This window comes from Calidris pugnax, unplaced genomic scaffold, assembly GCF_001431845.1.
Source record: "Calidris pugnax isolate Ruff unplaced genomic scaffold, ASM143184v1 scaffold56, whole genome shotgun sequence".
Taxonomy (NCBI): Eukaryota; Metazoa; Chordata; class Aves; order Charadriiformes; family Scolopacidae; genus Calidris; species Calidris pugnax.
Genome location: NW_015090839.1, coordinates 2,952,303 through 2,974,690, shown reverse-complemented (window position 1 = coordinate 2,974,690; position 22,388 = coordinate 2,952,303). Strand labels below are relative to the sequence as shown.

Below are 22,388 nucleotides of genomic sequence, written 5' to 3'. Positions count from 1 at the left end.
TGGAAATCTTTGATTTGTGTTCAGTTAGAAAATGTGGCAGGGTTAAGTGCAGGTTCCATTTGTGTGTCAATACAATGATAGAAATGTGGCTTTTGCAAATAAACCACAGGTAAATCTCAGAAAATAATGCAGTATACCAAATCCTCTACTGCTAACAGGGTTAAGAAGACTCAGAGGATCAATTTAAAGCAACAGTTTTCAAGCCAAATGTTTTTCTAGATAAACATCACTGAAGTCAAAGGAATGGTGCCAGGATTAAACAATGCCCTTCCTTTCTAGTTAGCAGTTGAACTCAATCCACAAAGGTAATAAAGGAAAATCCTAATTCTTTTGTAGCTGTCTGGTAGTCTCCAGCAGATGAGTTAGGGTCTCAGCCCAGTTGATAATGGCTGAGAAATTGCAAATCTTCAAAAAATATCTGCTTTTAGTACACACTAAGAATAATTTAGAGCTCTTTTCTGGGCATTTGTCCTGAAAGGCTGAAAAGAGAATGAATCCCACTCCTTTTTCCACAAGTCCTCTCTGAAGGTTCATCAGCTGGTGAGGATGGCATGTAGGGAATTTTCATTGCTGTTTATCGCGTACAGTTGGATATTTAAAAAGAAGCTAAAAAAAAAAAGCGCCGACTAATTAATTATTATATCTTGCATGTCTACAAAATTATCAAGAAAAACGGGGAGACACTTGGCACACCTTCCTCTATTACTTTGATCCAGATCAAGACACAACTGCTGGTTTTTTGATTCCCTCATCAATTTTTCTTTGTCTTTCTTCTGTGTGGCCATTGCTATTAACCTCTCTCACAAAAACAATAAAGCCTCTTTCATGCTTCCTTCCCATTTCAGATCATTCTGTTGGTGGAGTGTTTGCTAGAAAAGAGGTCAAGACTTTCATGTTCCCTTTTCTTCTTGAAGTCACCTACCTAGTTTTACAAAGAAAGAAACGTAGCTCTGAAGGCTGGGGGAAGTACATGCCACCTTGAAGGTTGCAGAGCTGTTGACCACTGACTGTGATACTGAGCTTACTACATTAGGGTGGCATCTTTAAGTGTTTAACGTGCAATAATAAAAAGAAAATAACCCCAAAAAAGTCTAAGATTCAGTCACTTCAAAGAAAAAAAAAAAGCATCATGGTAAAAATGAATTGGTAAGAGCATTTTCAAAAGCCCCAAAACTCTCTAAGATGCAAATAACTTTGCTTGAAGAAACTACTTTAAAATATTTTTCTCCTATTTAATTGCTGTAGTTATGGCAGACAAAAACTTTGCATTCTAGCAGAAAACAGCTGTGTGAAACTGACTTAAAACCTAGGAAGAGTTAATATCCCATTTAGAGTATGGGCAGGCTCTTTCTTTCAGGCACCCTTTATTTGAGCTACCAACGAGTTTAACAAACTCCAGAATAAAACATACCCAACAAACTTTCCCTTGCCACCGCGTAGCACATGCTTCAATGTCAGGAAGAGTCCTTATTAGAAGGACAGCAGTGTTATCTCTTGTGATAGTAATTCTTCTTATTGGTCTCTTGAGATAACGCTGCCCAAAGTTTGGCAGGGAGATTAAGAGAGGCCAACCTTTTTAGCAATAGCCATGACTGCACTGAGTAAATACTGTATGCTAAAAAAGATGATAATGACGTGCAGTTTTTTTAATACAATAGTAGAACAAACTAGTTACCAGTTCAAAGTGGTTATAGCTCTGCATTGTAATACCAATTTGAGAAACCCATGTATTTCATTGTGAAGGAAATGTATAAATAAATAAACAAACACAATAAGATCATTTTTTAACTGGACATATTTTTAGACTTTGAACGCCGTCCCTTGAAACCAACTGTTGTTGCTGTTTTAGAAAATTGTGTCTTCAGATAAAATAAGTATCTGAAGTTTAGGGTTATAAATTGTAAGAACATTTCTGCTTTATCTCATTTTGTCATCTTTTCTGCTTCCTTTTTCTTCAAAGGGAAGGATGAACATAAAGACCAAGTAGAATCATAAGTAATATGTCTAGAGATTCAAATGTTCTAACAAAATAGGGGTAATTAAATAAAACCACTGTAAATTTTTAATTAATTTTTCTACAGAAATTCTGAAAAGTTTAAAAGCTGGTATAATATGTTTTCTTTGAAATCTTGATTTCTTTTTTTTCCAAAACAAAACTGAAATGTTGAACTAGATGTTGTCCTTCCTGAAGTATTCTGGCCATTCTCCTTTCATGCACTGGGACAGTTCTCTTGCTAGTGTGTAAAGCTCAATGATGAGAAGCTGCTCAAACCCTTATGAAACTTTCAGAGCCCTGATGCAGGATTTTGCTGTGCATTCAGGCTGTCACTTGTACCTATCTATTTAGGGAGACTGTAACTAGGTTAACTTGTGTTCCAGTGTGAAAAAAGACCATCACTGTCTAATAGCATAGGTCCATAGACAGACCATAGTCTGTCCATAGCATAGGTCTAGAAGAGACATTGAAAGGATGGGGCTACTGACTCTACGCTTTCATGCGTGGACATAGGACCATCAGTAAGGTTGAGAAAGCAGGTAATTTTAATGATCTAATCAGTATTTCCTTATCAGAGGGTCAACTAAAACAGTCTTCTCCTCTTTTAATGTAAACATTCAGAAAATATATCACAAAGCATCTGGTAAAATCATTGTGAGATTTTACTACACTCCCGAGAAGCCCCTTCCTGTTAGAATGCAGTTTAGGTCTTCTCGAATGAAGATGATTAAAGATGCCGAGAGGAATGGAACAGGAAGTCTGCTGGGAGAAGAAACACGCTTAAGCTCTGATAGGACAAGAAGGAGAGCCATGTGAGAAGAAAGATGATCCAGTATTAGTGTTAAAACTGTTCAGGAGAAAAAGAAACAGCAATAAACTTCAACCCTACATGAACCTAGGTCACAGCTAGTGTGAGAGATTAAGATCTTGGCCTCAGTGGCAGCATGACTCTGTGATGTACAGGGTTATTCTCTAAGACCTGGGATGCCATGCTCCTGTCTGCCTTACCATTGAAGGTGTAGTTGGGAGTCTTGCTCTAGGGACAGCTGCTGGCCCTCATCACCTTATGCTTCTGTGTATCCCACCAACTAAAGTGCTCAAATGACTGTTTTCTAAAGCACTTATTTATCCAGGCTATGGTAAGGTTTTAAAGGAACAAGAGCTATTCATTGTGTTTTATGACACTTTCACCCAGGCCAGCCTCACTGACTGACTGATTGCTGCCTGGATGCACCTACCATAATGGCCATGGGGTTTGGCCCCTTTCCAGCTAAGGCTTCCTGACTCCTTTGCAGGCAGAGGTAAATGTGAGAGGTAGGAATGGAGGTGGAATCCTAGAGATCTGGGTAAGGTATAGAGGTGCAGAAACTAGGAGGGCTGTCAAGAGTTCAGTCTGTCAAACTGGCTTGCTAGCCACCGTGCTGCTTTGGTTTTAATTCTTTTTATCAGCAGTCTGCTGTATCTGTCTTCCAAGTCCAAACTCCCATACCATATGCTGCCAATACTGTCCTCCATCTGCATGAAGAACAGCCGCATACAACAGCTGTAATAGGTGGCCACAGACATCCATCACCCTCATCTCTCCTTCAGTTTGTATTTCACACAATCAACCTATTACAATTTCATTGACTTTCCCAATGAGCAACTCAGTGGGTAGACTGTGTAGGAAGCAGAAAGGCTTGGGATTTGGGACATTTCATTGACTTTCCCAATGAGCAACTCAGGTGGGTAGACTGTGTAGGAAGGAGAAAGGCTTGGGATTTGGGACCAACATCATATCATTGCAAAAAGATGAGATAAGGCACATTTTGCTCTTATTTCCCTAAACTAAACGGCATTTCTTTAAAATTTCATTTCTAAAGGCTATGATATTTTGTACTGAACATACAATATCAAGCTAAATCCTTTTTCAGATCTGGGTCTTCTGTAGGGCTTTCTCCTGAGTACAAATGTCAGGGTTTGACCTATTAACTTCAACAGCACGCTGACAAAATAATGAATGAGGAGAGGAACTCTGTTCTTGTACTTAAGTAATATTTACTGACTGTTGCCATGTCACAAAGTGCTGGACAAAGGCAAGAAAATTTCTCCACCCAGTATGTAAGCACAAACAGTGTAGTCTAAATGAGAAGGGTCCTGTGCCTCTGAATTCCGTGGGCTGTTTCAGTTTACTCACAAACACTCTGCTCCTGATCAAGGAGTAGACACGTGAGGTCTCTTTCTGCTCTGATCTTACCTCCTGTCCCCTGAGCCACCTTTACCCCAGTGCTCCTAATGGTAGCTACAACGATTTACAAATAGAGGGTTGTCTCTTCCTCAAGGCCTGATGAAACATAGCTTCTTCCCTCAGAAGCTAACGTGAATGAGTGATTGGCCATATGGAGAGGGAAGCTGGGTCAAGGAGTGCACCTCATATTTAATTCACTTGTGTTTCTCTCCCACTGATTTCAAAGTGTTGGAGAACCCAGAGGACCCTCAGCATCCAAGGGCAGCTGAGATTGCAATAGGCTTAGGCTCTCAGCACAGTCCCAAGAAAGCAGTTTCCTTTGATATATTAGTTGTCCCATCACTTCTTTTTTCTTTTTTTCTTTTTTCTTTTTTTTTTTATCCTAGAAGGTAGAGAGGAAAAGTTATCAGAAAGAGGTACAGAAGCTGAAATTGTAACATTAGTCTTCTCCTTACTTTCTACTCCTTCCACATCTACTGCACTGGAAATTAGTCCTGGAAGTGCCTTAGCTTTCTGCATAACATCCTTTCTCAATAATCAAGTTTCAATTTGACAACAGGAGTTCTGATCTAACCAACATAATACAAATTTGGCACTGGTCTCTGGCTGATATATCCTTGCCAAGCAGCTTTACAGTAAACAAATTCCACAACACAAAACAAATACGAAAACAGCCAAGTCATAACTTTTTCCTAGTGGCCCATCTTGATTCAGTAAAACTGTTATCTTTTTTATGTAGGAAAATGCAAACTGTGTGTAAGGTGCTGTTTCCAACTAGGTTCAGAAGCAGACTTTTGGTGAAGATGGACATAAAAATGTCTTTGGGACTGGGGGGAGCAAGTTCTACTGTGAGGGTAGTGGTGCTCAGGTTGAAGGGCCTAGAAATGGTCACCACAAAATACTGAACAGAGATCCCCGACAGTGGATCATGGAAAAATATGCATTGAGTTAGATATAAAGACTGCCAAGGAAAATGGGAGGGTTCTATGTGAATTTATTTAGTACTTAGGATGTCCTATGCATACATAAAACATGAATGCTTGAAGTGTTCTGTGGCAGTAAAGTCAAGGTGATGTCAATGACAGGGTACTCAGCGAAGAATTGGAGGACTTTTTGGTTATTTGCTCTGTTCCTGTCACTTCTAATTCCTACAAAATTTTGGCAAGTCATTTCTCTTTGTCGCTGCTTTCCGACATGCAAACAGTACTGGTGGCTTCCTTTGTGAGTGGCATGTTCAAAAGCACTATGTGCTTCTCTTCTCTTTTGCCATCACTGTCTAATATTCCACTGTTCCTTACTAAGTAGTGCTCTGTCATTTGGGGTAATTAGGGTAATTTCATTAGAAGTATACATTTCCTATACTGTACTGTTCATATACTGTTTATATATAGTAATCTACATTTTCTATTCCCATATAAAATCTTAGGAAACCTGTGATACAGGATTGGAAAAGCCTTCTGCTGGAGTCCAGCCACATCTCAAAAGCCACATCACACTTGCCTAAAAAAAATATCTGTAGTTTAAAAAAGCAAGGTTTGAAAAGCTAGAAATAACCTCTGAGCAGGCACTGTTTGTGTTTACATATACTCATGTTTTCCTTCTTATCTTGTCTGATTGGAGGGGCCTATTGAACCTTAGCTCAAACCTCTTGTTTATCTGCTAAAGACTTAGTGCTTTGTTTAAAATACACTGTTGATTTTATATACAGCTCATGAAATTTGTTAAGTAGATTTCAAGAGGAATATAATCCACAGACCTGGGATGCATTAAATTCTATCAGAAATCTAAAAAAAAAAAAATCCACTGAGAAACAAAAATCTAGTGATATATATTGCTTAGGGCTTGCATTTTTGGAGCACTCTGAAACCCTGTAGTACTGTTTATGATTAAGGTAGAATAGAGTTTACAAACAAATCGACTTTAGGCAAAACCAAGTTTAAATAGATTAATTTTATTCAAAGCCTCTCCAGCCCTTGCATTTCTATATCTATTGCGCTTGGGTTAATTGGATGGTGGGAAGTTGGTATTTGTGATCACCTTTCCTGTCAGACAGCAGTGTTCTTTTTCAATGCCATCTTCCTGACAAGTGCTCACTTTTCTGCGGGTTATGGGTTGAGACAGACAGCCCTGATTGCTATTACACAGTGATATATGCTGTGCCTTCAGCCCACAGACATCTCACAATTGTACCAACACTCTTGATAAGGAAGCCTGGTAGTTAAGGTACGTGGTTTATTCTGTGCTGCCTGTAAGTATCAGATCTTTGATGCCGTATTTTGTGTAACTGCCACTTTAGCTTCTGTCAGCGTAAATTGTTGGCGGTGTTACCCACTGGATTAAAACTCCAAGGGAGACATTGTGAGATGGATGGAGATATTTTCAGCTGGAAGATCTCTGCTTTTAAGCGAGTTGCTTGTTCTTGTGCCCTACTAAAATCTGACTTGCTACTGCAGTCTTTTCTTTATTGAGTAGATGTGATAATTTTAGCAGCTGGTCACATTTTTGTCTGAGGAGCGAGTTACATGGCAGCACTTAGGAACAGAAATGTAAAGCCATGCTTTTAATCATCCAGCTTCTGTAATGCAAAAGGAGTGCTTGGGGATGCTTTGGGTTTAGAATGCAGCACACAGTATGCATTGGCTGAGTCCTTTAGAAAAACAGAAGCCAACGTTCCAAATGGTTCCTGTTTCTACCCTAGTACAGAATCATATCTAAAAGGTATAATTTTACAAAACGTGCCAGGAGATATTCTTGATATTTTGAAAAGGCACTGTCAGAATGCTTAACCCTCATTATAGTTGGAGTTCACACAATCAGACAGGGCAGGTTTTCATGATGTGTATTGTAAGTTGGGGAAACAAATTAGTCATCTCAATAATGTATTTGCTAGTGAACCAATGGACAGGTATCACTTTCTTAATTCATTTTGCATTCTGTTTCCCTAGGAAATGCCCCTTTCCAGCACGCTGCTAATTTCTGTTTCTCCACTTGCATTATGATATCCCTACATGAGAGGGATTAACAGCCTCACGGCTGGAGCTTCACCAGCTGTGTAACAACAATTGTTTTCCACAAATTGTGTGGCCTAAACACACCTGCATGTATTTCTTGTAACATTTTACCACCTGTTAATTGACTGGCAGTGTACTGGTGCTTTCTTAGGTCATGGGAGAACATGATTTAATTGGGCACACAGTCCTAGGCACAGAATAGCACAGAAGCAAGCCTCCCTTTTAAAACCACTGAATATCACTGATTACTAGGCTTTGCTCAGCGGGTGGCAGATTTAAGTAAGAGCAACTAGATGTGCCACAGAGTTCCCCAGATTTTGAGGAAATGGGTTTAGGGCGAGCTTAGTACAAGCCTGGTCACGGTAATGATGATACTGTACATCAGGAGCCTCTGCTTGATATTAATTGTTTGTATTATAATAGCATCTGGAGGCCCTACTGGATACCAGGGCTCCACTGTGGTAGATAATATACGAATATACTTTGCGATAAGCCTGTGGCTTCATAGTATAAAATGACAAAATGGAGGAAGAGAAACAGAAGTAGCTTGTTCAAGGTACAACAGAGCAGCAGTGAAAGTGGAAAAGAAATCTTATCTCATGTGTGATATCGTACCTAATTAATCACTCCTGACCCTGCTAGAGTTGTCACAGAACTGAGCTGCTTGTCCATTTCCTTGTCTTGACTTCAGGGTAGTTTTGTTTATAAAATAAAGTTTTATTAGACAAAAGGCAAAGATTGAAAGAGGGAAAGATGAAAGGAGAGGAGATAAGGTAAAAGTAAAGCAAGAGAAGAATTTGTTAAAGAAACTGCAATTTCACATCCCACTGGTAACTCAGTATTTCTGTGGTATTGTAAGGGTGTTTGGTCAAAAAAAAGTTTCAAGAACAGGAAAAAAAAAGAAGGCGTATTTTAGTAGCAATGTATTGCACTTCTACATTTTCTTGTATTATGGGCCATTAGAAAAGTATTGTCTAATAGTTTGTGTCCCACAGAAACAGTCAACTGGCAAAATCTGAAGGGCAGTTTGGATAGCTGGGTAAGCTCTTAACAAGGAAATTTGGTATCCACTTTTTGGGGGCTAAATAACGGTATGCATCTCAAAACAGAGAGGAGAGGATACCTCTCAATACAAGGGACACTCCCAGAGGGCACTCCTGAGTAAGACTATTGGCCCTGGTGAGTAAGTGTCAGGTGTGAGCCCCCTTGGTAAAACCCTGGCCAAAAGATACAGTGTGGTCTTTGAACATATAAACCAAAGTGGTTGTGTAATTTCTGTGAACTGAAGATAAATATTTCTAGTGTCTACATTTGAAAAAAAGTATTTAGTCAGCTGAAGGAGTGTCAGGGGCCGTGGGGAAGATTTAACAAGGAACTGGAAAACCTGCTTTCAAGTGAGGAACTCATAGACCTGGGTGCTTTTCCCTTGTGCTCTGAAAAGCTGGGTGGAGGGTTTGCAGGCACAGCAAGATGAACCTGGAACTTAAGTCACGTGTGCTAGCATCTTCTTGCTCCTAGGCAGGACTAAATACAGCAGCTTGGTCCTGGCAGATGTTGATCTAAACTACCTTTTCTAAACCTTCCATGAAAAAGATAAGATTCTCATTAGACTTCATCATAAAATGAATAAAAATTGGGAAGAACCTTCAAGAAAATTTTGACTTGGTCTCCATCTTACAAGTAATTTATAGAAGTATGATGCTTGATGGTTTTTCAGTATAGGAAATAAAAGTTAAAAAGAAACAGTAGTGATCTGCTTTTAAGGAACTGCTGAGCAGGAGGTTATATTCACATTGTTATATTCAGAGGCTCTTGATTGATTTTCCTCCCATGAATTTCTCTAATTTTGAATGTGTCTTAGGCATCTGAAGCATCCCATGACAGTAAGCTGCGCAATTCAGTTACACACTGACTCAAAATCATTGTTTAAACTTTATTACTAAATTATTTGACTACGCATTTGTAGTTCTTTGAGTTATAAAAAAAAAGATAGTGCTGAATCATCTCTATTTTTTATGGTGTTATATATTACATTTCAAGCGTGATACCTTTTTGAACCTTTTGTATTTCCTCTTTTTCTTTTGAGACAGCCTGTACAAATCTGTGTACTGTGTTCAAGAATTAAAGTCAAAGGTGCACCATTAGTTTATAACAGAGATTTTCCTTTTTTACACTCTTCCTTTTTTTTGATAATTCTTGACATTCCACTTGCCTTTTTGACCATGTTCAACACTAGGCCAATCTCATCAAAGCAGCAACTGCAATGATGCTGGGGCTTTTTTCCTCAGCTGTAAATGTTCAAATCACAAATAAGTGTTGTTCTGAAATATATCCTATAGTTCAACAAAGAATCAATTCCGACAAGATATATGGCCTCGTATAAAATTTTAGAGCAGACTAGATTATAGCAATTGTCCTTTTTAGCCTTATAAATTATGTATCTGTGAGAATTGCTTCTTTTAAAAACCATGGCCCTGAAGGGTAATAATTTCTATTTATTTTGTCCTCTGTGTGTATCGTTCTCTCTGATAAAAAGGTTTGTAACTGGCATTTAGTGATCTTGTTCAGCATCTTAAAGAAGCAGTAACAAGCAGTTAGAAAATAACAACAACATAGTAACAAATAAACAGATATACAACAAAGTAACAAATAACGATGTACCACTCCTTATAATGGCTCTTAAGAATCAGCCAAAATTAGCTGGCCTATGTACTTCCTTTCATGTTAATAACTTTTTTTTTCTTGTTTCAAGATAACTGTAAAGTGTTGAAACCCTGATCAAAAGCTTCCAAATCAAGTGAGCTTCAGTGCCTGTCATTTCATTAACAACATTTACTGCTTTAGTTGATTACTGTATTTGCCCGAGTGTCTGTACTGGTTCTTAAGCGTGCCTTCCCTGGCATCATTATTTGGACAAAGAGCTTCATCTGGGAAGCTCTCCCTTTACCCAACTCCAGAATTTTGTGTATATCGAATTCTGATTTCAGACTTACCACCCAGAGGTATTAAACATGGCATTAAATATGACCAGACAGAGTGGATTTAGAAGTAACTGCCTTATACTCTGTGCTGAATACAGCTTCTAGTACTTTCCCTTCTTAAATTCATCAATAAAGATATCCTAGAAAGGCCTGTCCAGCCATGCATTTAGTTCTAGTTGCAGCTCAGAAGGGTCCTCTAAGCACAGTAACTGGCTCTTGTTACCTTCTTAATCAGTAAAGAACTTTCTGAGTTTCTGTTTACAGTGAAAGTTCACATAAAGTGATTTGGCATTGCAGTTAGTGAACGTCCTCTGTGGAATATATACATCTGTACCTTCAAGACTTCCTGGATACTTCGCTACATTCAGCATTTTTTTGCAAGGTCCCCCAAAGCACAAAGTGATCTGACAGCTGGGCTAACATCCAGAATCAAATTTGAGGCAAAAATAAAAAAACAAGCAGACAAGAAAAGAAAAAAACCAAACCAAAACAAAAAGACCAAAACCAAAGGAAAACAAGTAAAGAAAGACTTAAAGAATAAAGTGGAAAACAATTCCAAAGGGGGAGAAAAAGTTCAATCTCTTTTTAAAAACATAGACTGTATGTCAGAGGAACCTAAATAGAAGGAAGCTATTCCAGGAAGAGCAATACTTGGGTTTATAAGAAAACAAAGCAATTTTCCTGAATTTAGAGGGTAGCAGAGTTGAAGTATACGTGTGTGGCATTTGTGGGGAAAAAAGAAAAAACAAAACCAAAAAACCCCAAACCTTTACAAAACCTTCCTACAGTGCAAAATGGCTTGTCGTATTACTGAAAGGTCTTGTATCACTTTCAGATGAGAGCAGCAAAATCAGCAGTGATTTTCAGGAAGCAGTAACTAGGAATATTGTCTGCCAGGTTTGGGCTGATGCCTAGTCATGCTGGAACCAGCCGGGGGGGAGGAGGAGGAGGCAGTCTGCACAGCAGTGACTATTAAAAAATTATGAAGTAAAACGGGTGTGAGAAAACACAGTTGTCCTGGGATTCTAGTTGGATTTCAGTTATGTTTTATAAATTATTTTTTTTTCTTTTAGATTTAGTTATAGAAAAAGAAACAAAACAACATAAAGGTAGTGTTATAAACTCTGCTTCTACTTGCATCAGTAAGAATCGAGTTTCTTCAACAGAATTGCTATTGATTCGTATCGATGCACCTGAGAGTAGGATTTGTCCTGTTGCCTGGGGTTCTCTCTCTTGGTTTTTGAAATTAAATGCTTTCTGCACACAGGGTACAGCTGTACACTTTCAGTCTGGATGATCTGAATTCTAGATTAAGAAAAAGACGATCCAAAGGTAAAGCTCTTTTCAGAGCACACGTGCATTTGGCTGTTAGTGTATGCGTCCTGTCTAACACGCTCCATCTTACAGAACCACTGCCACCCCCATTTGACTTTCTTTCCACCCAACCTGATACAGAAAGACAGATGCCTTGAAAATGTAAAGGCACGGCACAGAGCAAACAAAGTCCTGACAGTTTACATGCAGACAGGCTCTGGTCCTCTCTGGGTGGGGGAAACAAAAGAAAAAAACACACCTACAGAAATGTCAGGCGTCAGAAATGTTCCTAAGGTCCTGTCAGAGGAAAGGAATAGGTTTCAGAGAATTGGAAGGTAAAAGCTGAAAAAACCTTACGACCTGCCCCTCTTGGATTGTGGCTGTTGTTAGGACTGAAATGGCTGGATTTGTCAGGGTATCATCAGTGTTTAAGTAAACTATATCTGTGTTACAGTGCTCGTAGAGCTTGGAAAGGTAGGTGACTATCACCCCTCTGTCACAGATGAAGAATATCTTTCATGGGAAAGTAAAAGAAAAAGTTGCCCCAAGTGAAATAGTGCTTACGGGCAAGCAATAGATTGCAGATCTCCTGATCCAGGCTATAGATTAGCCCCTGTATCATTTGATGATGATCAGAAAGTTTTGGGAGCAGTGCCTGTAACAAGAAACTGCTGCCAGGAGCCTGTGAAAGGACATGGTTTAGAACAGAGAGGGCAAGGCGAGGCCTTGTACATACTTTTTAATACTTTGCTTTATTCTGTTCGTATAATTTATCTACAACCATTCCATTACGTGATCACAATTATTTGCCTGAAATCTTAGAGTCATCGTGGCAGAAATTTATCTCCAGAGGAACTTTAACTGAGGAGAAGGTAATGTGGCTTTTGAGGGCAGCAATTTTTATGGGGCAAGTTAGCAAAAGATAAATTCTTAAAGAACTTTAAAAATCCTTTTTGGCACAGTAGCCTTAAATAAAGAAAGGGAGAAGTAAAATACAGATTGAATGCTGAGTTCACTTCATTATTTATAAATAAAATGGTTCTCAGTTTTCCAAGGTTATAGTGCCAGCACTTGATGTCATATGGAGGTTTCAGAACAGTTAATTAATGGTCACCCTTTCATGGAAAGTTTTTGGGTCAGCCCAGCGAATACTGATGAAGGAAAGAAAAAATGCATACTGTCTATTAAAATTCCCTTTATCCCTTCTGGAGCAAGTAGCTTGCCTACCCCATGTGGCTAGGTGTTTGGGTTTACCCATGCTGTATGGTTAGGATTATTTTTTTCTCTAACTACAAAATAAACATTACAGATGGTGGCTCAGAAGTGAAGCTTTCTTTGTCACATACTTATGGTCTAGTTAATACCTATGTTTGGTAACATGGAAAGAAAATCTACTAGCTGAATGTATGGGGAAAAGAATGAAAGGGCACATCCATCATGAAGTGTTGAAGTTTAGCAGTAAAGCTTGTCTTTTGGGTTTAGAAGGAAGGTAGATCTTTCTAAAAGCTGCTTTTAACGAGATGATGCAGTGTAGGAAACTCTGGAATTGAAGAGATCTTGAAAATAAATCCTGGATTTACCCCCTGTGTCCATGGTCACTGTTATTTGCTGTAGAATTTTCTTTCTGTTTTTATTTTTTTTTTCCTTCTGCTAGGAATGCGTGAACTAATTGTTGCTTTTTTCCTAGTATCTGGTGCTCTAGAGATATAAAATACCATGAATAAACTATATCTTTAATTCTGTGTGTGCAATTTGGCTTCAATAGCCCTCATTTCAGAGTATTGTATTATATTGTGTTTTATGCTGGTAATTGGAACAGAACCATTTTCATGGCAAGCTCCTACTCAGTCCAAATAGGGGTATCAAAATCTGACACAAAGTTGTGCTTCTGCAAAATTGCTCTTAAAGGGTCACGAGGAGCTCTGCCCATGGAGGGACTGAAGAGAGCTGGGGTAGTCCTTCAGTCAGACCCATGAATTTTTTTTTTTACAAACTTTTGCACTTCTCAGTTGCAACAACGTGTTGCACAGCTTGGAGAAAAGCTGTTTCCTTGGCTGCAGGAGAGGGTACCGATCTGCTCGGGATGGGGAGGGTGTCCGTTTGCTCATTTCCCACCTTTCTCAGCAGACCAAAGGCTGCTGGTGGTTTTCAGTCCTCCACTTCCAGAATCTTATTTCTTTCCGAGTTTGCCCTCTTATACATGGGTTATCACTAGATCTTTAAATAGGGTTTTTTCTTCAAGTCTGAGGAATGGGAATGGCAAAAGATTTTGTCTTGTTTTCCTGGAAGGAGAGATATGAAATGTTTTCTCCTTCTGCAGGGGAGATTAGCTAAACTTCCCACCATCCCTTTCCCCACTTGCAAGTTTTTATCTTCGCATTGTTTAGTCTGTAGGGCTTGAAGGTACACAGCTTTCTCTGCTGAATACCTCTTAATGCCTTCCACCTCTCTGGTAGTGGAGATCTGCTCCGCTAGACAAACTTCGTCTTACTGTGTTACTCTATGCCTTCACCAAGGTGGACTCTTCTCAGAGCGGCCACAGTTTGTAAAAGAAGATTGATTCATTGATGGCCATTGAAAAGCTGTGTGAGAGGTTGTCTGGGAGGCTGAATATAAGGCAGCGCCTTGTAAAGCCACCTGGAGTCAGTAACCAGGTTAATTGGTCATAGACATTCTTTGAGTATTTGAACAAAAATTAATAACTTGTTCTTTGCTAATTACTATGCAGATAATTACATGGTTGCCAGCAAAAGATTCACTAAAATAGAGATCACTTTATATGTTGGAAAAAAGTGGCAAAGCTGTGCCAGAAATGGTTTTACCTGAAATAAATCTCTGTTCAGTGAAAGCTCCCTTATTTTTGAGGTAGCATAAGAGAAGAAATGTTGAGTTTTTTCACATGGTATCTGAGTTCATGCATCTGCTGGGAGCAGTAATCCACTTACCCCATGTTTTGTTAATATCTTGAAGAGAAGCCTATGCAAAGCATAGTAGTGTGAATGTATGTGAGACTTGCTATCCAGCATGCATTTAGCAAAGTCTAAAATTGCCATTATAAAATGAGAGAAAGAATATCAGGGTGTGTACTGTTACAGTGCTATATTTCACGTAGTCAAAGCACAGTCCAGTTTTTGTAATCACCTCTTCAGCTACAGGACCGTTTGTTTTCCTTTCCTAATAACAGTGTTGTAGCCTGAAGAACAGGGAACATGGTGTTGGGAAAAAAATAAGTCCAGTAAACAAAGGGTATTTAAGACAGGAACTTGGGAAAAGGGTCTTGTGTTGAGTGTTTGGTATGAGGAAACTGAAATGTAAGGTAAAGCAGGAATCAGGAAAGGTCTCTCTGAGAAATTGGAAGACATGAAGGTTTTAAGAAAAAGATCTGTTGATGCTATGAGGCAGGAATAACTCCAGGAGAGGAACTGGAGGTGACCCTCAAGTATAAGAGGAGAGGTTTCATTCTTATTGCTGAGATTTTCTGACATGAGTGTAGTGAAGTCAGTCAGGGTAACAGCCCTGAAGTATGGAGTCCTCTGTCCACTAGCAGATATATAGGGTAATAGGAGTAATAAAATTGTCTCTTACCCCCTTCCAGTATACCTCAGTTTTGTTTTGAACAGGCTGTATTTGGTTATGAGATGGACATCCACTCTCTGTGGTTGTTTCTTCCTTGATTTCTCTATTGGAACAGTTGATAAGACCAATTTTATAGTATGTATGGCTAGCAAATGTATTGGCATCCTATACAACACATTTTAATTATGTCTGTCTGCCCCAGATTTGAATCTGTGCAGTACATCTAATATGCCAGCATACTGTGCCTCTTGTTGTTGAGGGCAATTTGAATCTGTGCAGTACATCTAATATGCCTTCATAGACGGTGACACCAGCATACTGTGCCTCTTGTTGAGGGCGGTGGTTGTTTCTTCCTTGATTTCTCTATTGGTTTCTTCCTTGATTATCTCTAGTGGTTGTTTCTTCCTTGATTTCTCTATTGGAACAGTTGATAAGACCAATTTTATAGTATGTATGGCTAGCAAATGTATTGGCATCCTATACAACACATTTTAATTATGTCTGTCTGCCCCAGATTTGAATCTGTGCAGTACATCTAATATGCCAGCATACTGTGCCTCTTGTTGTTGAGGGCATGAAGATGCATCCTAATTAAATGTATACTGTGCACTGATGGAAATTTCTGGTACTGTTTAAATCAGTAGTAATAAATGTGGATATCTAACCTGAATATACTCTGGGTGCGTATTTTACAACCTAAAGTCATTGAATCTAGTTATTGCTGGGAACTACATGAGGGGAGCTGCAGGAGGAAGTGTTATGGCTGGTACAACTGGCTTTGCCTGCTCTTCCCTTTCAGTCAGTGACTGGTGGAAGGTTTTGGGATAACACTATGGAGGACTGACTGTTGGTAAGGCACTGCTTGGGGTGTGACAGAAAAATAGAAGACTGCAGCTTTTGAAAGTCTGGAGGGTTCTCCATTTTGTGTAAGAACAGTTAGCTTCCCTCAGGTGGTCAAATTCAAAGTTGGCTAATTACATTTTTTCTCCCTTCTAATTTTGTCCATCTTGTAACTGCATTCTTCCTTCTGGATCCCACAGTTACTTGTTTTGGGGTGGGGGGTGTTTGTTTTGTTCTGTTATTCTGTTTGTGAAGCAGTTGGGATACAGGCTGCCTGCGGCTGCATTTCAGATGACAACTGAACAAGCAACTACTAATCAGTAGAGATGTTGCTCAAATAACTATTTATCTACATCTCCTTGGTTTTATTGCCTGATTTCTCACCTGTCCCCTGTGATGTTTTAAGGCAGCAGATGAGTCACTGTGTTCAGGTGAATGCTGTAAAGAGGAGTGTGAAACACATTGTTTGCACTGAAGCAGAGCCAATGAATTGTCTCCTGACTGCTCAAAGTGATGCTTCTTTGTATTCTTCAGTGCCCTCTGCCGACACAGTTACCTATTAGAGATTTATAGGCCAAGTATGTTCCCCTAATAAGCACCAATTTACAAGCATTTGTTTCTTTTTGTCTTTCATTTCAGGAGCAAGGGAAGATTGGTGTAGTCTTCAATATTGGCACAGTGGACATCTCTATTAAAGAGGAAAGCACACCTGTAAACGATGGCAAATACCATGTGGTACGCTTTACCAGGAATGGTGGCAATGCCACACTTCAGGTTGACAGCTGGCCAGTGAATGAACACTACCCAACAGGTATGTACTTGTTTCTCTTTGTTTTTCTCTTTGTGCCTATCCATGTCTAAAAAAGAATAATGTTTGACAACAACTGGGTACTGTATAAATCTTTGTTGCTTCATCTCAACAATGAATTGATGAGCCTGGTGGTGCATGTTCTGTCTGTTGGAAAACAAAGTATGGTCCTTTACACAGGAAGAGAAAACATGCCATCTGTGCAGGATGATGCACATAGATCCTGCTATTTCAGAGGTCTCTAAGTGAATCCTGGTTACACAGAGAGTCACAAACTAATTCAACAACAAACTTGGTTTTGCTACTTGTGATATTTGCTAACTGTTTAAGGGAGAAATGTTTTGAATGGACCTTACCAAAAGGAGAGTTGACTCTAGCCACACCCAAGACACAGTCTATCATAGATATAAAGCTGAAGTATAAGTAATGTGTAAGATTAAGTGTCAAGTATTTGAACAGACTTTATGATTGCCTCATAATCTTTCATCACTTGAATTTTACTCCTAGGTTTGCAAATATAAAGGCTGATACACAATCTAGCCAAAGTTGTCAACTTTTAGTTGAGTTGAGGTCAAAATGCAGTGGAACAATTCAGTATCTCTTAGGAAATCATCACCCTAAATCCACCAGGAATAGTGAACAACTGGCTCTTGAATCACTGTCCCATGTTTTGTCCCACCACTGGCAGATCACAACCTTGTGGTACCATAAGTCACCATGCTAAACAGTCACGCACACTGCAAGTGAAAACCAGATTGCTGTATGTGATGCTGACAGTACATCAGATAGCTAAGGCTTGGTGATGTAAATGGTTACAAAAGACAGGAGGAGGAGCACAAGGAAAGAATTCCAAGGTTAACCACAGTCTTCTTTTTCACATGTTCTTGTCTAAGGTAAAACCATGATCTTCTTGTTGATTTCCAGTCTAAGCAACTCCCAGTTCTACCTTTTAAGGATGTACATAACTGACCCAGGACAGAAGGAAGAATTCTGTGATAAACATGAGACAATTTTCTAGTTGTGTAGGAGTGGTCCACAAGCCACTTCAACTCAAATGATAAGAAATATCCTAATTGTTTATGTAATGTTGCACTAATAAATTACTCCAAGGGGATAATTTCATCTCTTCCACTCAGAAATTACACAAGAAAAATTTTAATATAAGAGATCTGTTCTGTTGTGATCTCTACCACATATTCAGTGTGACACTTTGTCAGTTTTTGGTGATGTATATGCAAAAGAGTACGTTTTAATAATTATCCTTATTTCTGTGAAATAATTGCTTTCCAAGAATGCCATGACAGACATGCTGAGTAAGATTCTAGCTCTGTTACCCATTGGTTAGAGAGAGAAGCATGGCCAATGGAGGCTCAGACTGAGCATCTTCTGCTCCTTTCATCAATTATTGTGTGGTAAAATACCTCTGATCCAGTTGGCAGCCAATTATTGTCAGTAAAAACCCCATGAATAAATTTTCTTCTTTTATTACTCACTGTAGTAAGTCCCTGGTGTAAAGAAACAAAATATTCAGCTCATAGCTTTAGAGAGATTTTTTTTAAAAGGGAAAATAAATCACACTCGGAGAATACTTCAGTACCCTCTGCTTCTGTCTTGGCTAAAGATATTCCTGTGTTTTCATTTGAAGATGTATGGGTTTATAGAATCAGCATTAATCTTATGTTCTGGGTTAGTGTTGAGTAAGTGCAATTGTTCCCAAAGGGAAAAGGACACCTTTATGCTCCAGACCCCTTTTTCTTTCCATGCATGTATTTCAGCTTCTGGCTATTTGTAGATGATGAAGTTTTCAGACTGTCCCTGTGAAAATAAGGTTTATGGGATAACATTTTGTATGTGTGCATGTGTCTCCCTAATTTTTTCCAGTTTCTTTCAAACCGATTTTTTAGCTGAGTTTAAAAAAGTTCCTTTAAAAAAAAAAATAATAATCCTATGGTGCTAGGGAAAATAACCAAGGGAGAAGGGCAATGTTCCAGCCCTCCCAAAGGGAAGGGTAGTGGCTTGATCTCAATTCATGTTAAATACTAGAATATCCATATAATAACGAGGCATTTTGAATACCTCAAATTCAGGAAAAGCTTCAATGAGAAAAGCCAATAATTACAGGAAACCAATACTTAGTTTTATTTTCTGGGAAATTAATGCTTTAAAAGATGAAAAAACAGGAGCTTTTGAAATGAATAATTTGTTGTCTTTCACAGACCAAATTTGGACTAAAGTTGCTCCTACTGAGTGCAAACTCCAAATTGGCGTTCAAGAGAGTTTCAACTCTGTAAAAAGCTTTGTGATTTGGTTGACCCAGGCTAATCCAGCATCTTTCAGCTGGAGACTGCTGAAACTGCAATTGCTTTCACGCTTGTGTAATAATAAGTAAGGAATCTGGTATTTTATGTGTAGGATCACTTCAATTCTGGAAACACAAATATTTGTAGTGTTTAAAAAAACGTCGCATTTGTAGCACATACGTGTTAGGGCATGCAGTGATATCTCTCATATGAACAATTTCATGTGTACTTGATTTCCTACACAGTGCTACAGCCTAATGCTTGCAAATTTTGCGAGCTAACAAACTTTGTGAGCACCCATGATGCAATCTTAAGGCAGCAGGGCTGTGTTCTGAATGGCACTTCCATGCTCCTCTCTGAGTTTTATTACCTGTAGAAGGATTATGCATTAGACTCATAATTACTTGCTCAATGGAAAGTACAAATAAAAGTGAGATATTCATTAAGTGAGCAAAGAGAGAGAATATTGGTTTTCTTTAAAACACAGTCTTCAGTTAAATTGAAATTAAATGAAACTAGCCCAATGGGACTGAAAGACTCCAAAGCTGTATTTTTGTAACTTCATATAAAAGACAAAGGAAGTGGAAGGAAAATGGAAAAGCAACAAACTTACAACTCAGACACTGACATTTTGTTTTTTATAGCATCCAATTACATCTCAGTCACCTGCAACATGAGCTTTATGCTTTCTTTGGAGGAAAAGGATTAGAGAGAAATTGTAAAGGAGGGAATTAAAGTGGAGCTAAAATTGGGTAAACTTTGGGACTGAAATAATCCCAATCACTAGGGAAGATCTCTCACTGTGTGTACCATTCCAGCCCTGCCAGAGTTTCTCTTACTGGGCAGTAAAACTCTGAACAGTGGCCCAGTGCAGGTACCTGAGACAAAGCTCCTGGCAAATAGCAGTATTAGCACTGCTTTCTGCAATTCATCTGTTGCGATTTAGTTCAGCCAAAATCATTGAGCCATTTATGGTTTATTGGCATTAGTTTTGCCCTTTCTGCCCTCCCTGAAGTACACAATAAGGAGTTGGGCTTTTTCAATAGGCTGTACTGGTAGCCAGGTCCTCGATGCTTAATTCATGGAGCTGATCATCCCAGCATATTTCTCAGTCAGGATATACACTTTTTGCTGTATGAATGTATGAATTTCCATGCCCTAAAATGCAGTGTTCCATGACTGCCTGCCTTCTGTTGTCTCACATGCCTTCCCCCTTTGGTGTACACCCCAGGTAACAGATTGTACTTGGTCATTGGTGTTTTCTTGCTTTTATGTTCTTACTGAAAGCCTTCTCTATATCTAGATTAATCTTTACTGATGAAGTAGAAGTCATTTTGGACCAAGTGTAGGTAAGTTAGGAAAGTTCATTCAGGCAGATGAAGCCTCTGACATGTTTTTGTGTCAGATTACAATAAACTCATTTGAGGCACTTTGCAAAAGACTTAATTTAGGAATCCTGGTGTTGGGAAGGAGTCAGCAATTATCAGAACGGTTAAAAATGAATCTTTTGTCTTGACACATAATTTCTTACACTGGAGATTTAATTTTTTCTCTCCAGTATCTTTGATTTCAAATAAATAGTTGTGTGTTGTCAGATTTGTAGTGTACATCAAAACATGCAGGATATTCCTGTTCATTCATCCATGCCCTGACTACATTTTCTGCAGTAGAAAAAGAAACAAAACTAGGTGAAGAGAAGCTGTAAAGCAAGAGTATCAGTGCACCAAAATAAAGTCTAATTGGAGTAATATTTTAAAGGAGAGTATTAAAGGGAGGGAGTTGAGAGGCAGGAAAAGATTGCCATTTAAAAAATACATGATTTAGTAAGAGAACTGTAGCCTGGATTTTATTCCTGCATTTTAAAAATAAGAAATAGGAAAGTATTAAATAACTGGATCCTTATCAGGATTCATTAGTTCATCCACCCAATGCAGATTTTATATTTTTCCCCTTTACCATTCTCTTGAGTGATCTCTTAGCTTTCTTTTAGGAGTCTCTGCCCTTTCAAATGACATTAATTTGCAGTTCCATTGGCACAGAATAAAAGAAAAAGGATTTCATCCTTTGTGCCCCTACTTTGTTCTCTCTCTCAAGTACATGTTTTTGAGAAAGTTGAATTTTAGGAAGCTGGACAGTTAGCTCTCGACAGCAGAACTCCAGAGACTTTTTGACTGCTCTGGCAAGTACTGTGGCCTGATAAGTGAGTATCCATAAAATAAAAAGTTGGTTCTGAGACCCTGATGTTTGTACAGGAGTTTTCCTTCAGAATAGTTTTAAGTTCCTAGGACTGAATGCCCCTGAACAGTTGGTTTAATTTAATTTGAAAGGAATCCAGTTTGTATTCTGTGAGAGCATTTCAGTATGTGAACCAGTGCAGCAAGTGGAGAGAGTTGGAGGTATATCGCAGAGGAATGCTCCTGATTCAAACTAAAATGCTGATGTAGATGGATCTTACCATGGGATACAGCTGGAGCTGGACAGAGGAGCTCATTCTTTCATTACTCCTTCCCATAGTCATGTTACTTAAATAGGCACATTTCTGTTTTCTACACTCTCTCATCCTCCCTTCAACTGGATCGCTTTACCAATGCCATTCACCATGTAACTGGCCCAGGAAAAGAGGCCACATGGAAGTGGACATGATCGTTCAGGACACAGGGAAGGATAGGATGACTTCCTTTCTCAGCTATAGTGGTTTATGCCACTATAAAGTCTTCACTGAACTATGTTTTTAGTAGTCTATGTGAGACAAAGTCTTTCTTCCTCACCTGCTGTTGCCTGAAACAAAATGCTTTCCAGACACAGAGATTAAAGTGATGGTGGTCTAGATTGCCCCACTGATCTAAAATGTGAAAGGCATGAAGTCTCTCTTGCTACAATATATTTTTCATTTACTTGGTGGGAAGATCTGAAATTGCTTGGTTGGTACCAGGTGGGTGATGTGAGACAGCTGAAATTATATACAGCATCTATATATTATAAATTTAATAGATACTGTATGTCTCATCTCATCTGTTTTAACTGTGGAGAAGGAATTATGGTGGTGGAAAGGTGTAATATGTATGCTATGTTCCCCTTTTAATACAATTGAATGATATGCATAGTTCCATCTGATTATCCTTCCTTTACTAAATTATCTTCTGTGACTGGGAGGATAGAGATTGAAATGTGGTGGGGTTTGTATTGCTGTTGAAGGCCACTAGATACTTTAATGAAGTGCTGAGTATTTCTCAGTGGGTTGATGCTAACTCTGCTCTTTTGATAGTACTAAATTAAAATATTGGTTGCAGCCTAATAAGTTTCCAAATACCTAAATCCTTTTTTTTTTTTTTTTT

General features: G+C 38.8%; 1 protein-coding gene across 20 annotated transcripts in view; it reads left to right on the top strand.

Moving 5' to 3' along the window:
* The window catches only part of NRXN3 (neurexin 3), a 925,309-nt gene that overhangs the window by 772,862 nt on the left and 130,059 nt on the right, over positions 1–22,388 (top strand). For all 20 annotated transcript variants that reach the window (XR_001412019.1, XR_001412018.1, XR_001412017.1 and 17 more), the window contains one exon: positions 16,585–16,756. Coding sequence is in view for 16 of the 20 variants with exons in the window: in XM_014941879.1 (XP_014797365.1) it covers positions 16,585–16,756 (172 nt within the window). In the remaining 4 variants the exon portion in view is untranslated. The remainder of the gene's footprint in view (positions 1–16,584; positions 16,757–22,388) is intronic.